Source organism: Primulina huaijiensis, unplaced genomic scaffold (genome assembly GCF_012295235.1).
Source record: "Primulina huaijiensis isolate GDHJ02 unplaced genomic scaffold, ASM1229523v2 scaffold201079, whole genome shotgun sequence".
NCBI lineage: Eukaryota > Viridiplantae > Streptophyta > Magnoliopsida > Lamiales > Gesneriaceae > Primulina > Primulina huaijiensis.
In genome coordinates this window covers 1-538 of record NW_027352301.1, presented here as the reverse complement: position 1 = coordinate 538, position 538 = coordinate 1, and the positions used below count along the sequence as shown (strand labels likewise).

At 44.6% G+C, this 538-nt stretch overlaps 1 protein-coding gene across 1 annotated transcript; it reads right to left on the bottom strand.

The window, feature by feature from the left end:
* Positions 1-6: 6 nt before the first annotated feature.
* LOC140966181 (calcium-transporting ATPase 12, plasma membrane-type-like) lies at positions 7-534 on the bottom strand (the record flags this gene model as incomplete). The annotated part of the gene is made up of 1 exon (XM_073426533.1): positions 7-534. A coding segment is annotated over one exon (528 nt), but the record flags the coding sequence as incomplete, so codon positions are not given.
* Between the last annotated feature and the right edge of the window lie 4 nt (positions 535-538).

Below are 538 nucleotides of genomic sequence, written 5' to 3'. Positions count from 1 at the left end.
GTCCATGATCAGGTTTACCCATAAAAGTTGAACAGCAGTCAACGGCACCTCACCGGCTGAAACCGCAGCCACAAAGTTGATGACAAGAGCTGCTACATTTACTGTTAGCTGAAACTGGATGAATTTCTGAATATTGTTGTAAACACATCTTCCCCACATCAAAACTGTAGCAACTGAAGCAAAGTTATCGTCCAAGATTACAATATCCGAACTTTCTTTTGCCACTTCTGTACCTTGGATCCCCATTGACAGGCCTATATCAGCTTCCTTCAGTGCAGGTGCATCATTTGTGCCATCTCCAGTCACTGCCACAACATGGCCTTTTCTTTTCAGGCACTGCACCATCAGAAGTTTGTCGAAAGGAGAAGACCTCGCCATGACACAGATTTTATCAACTATCTCCATTCGCTCCTCATCTGTGTATCCACGAAACTCGACCCCTTGAATGACCATCCCATCATTTGCTTCTTGGTTAGGATGGAGTATTCCACATTCGGTGGCTATAGCTTTTGCAGTGAATACATTGTCACCGGTGATC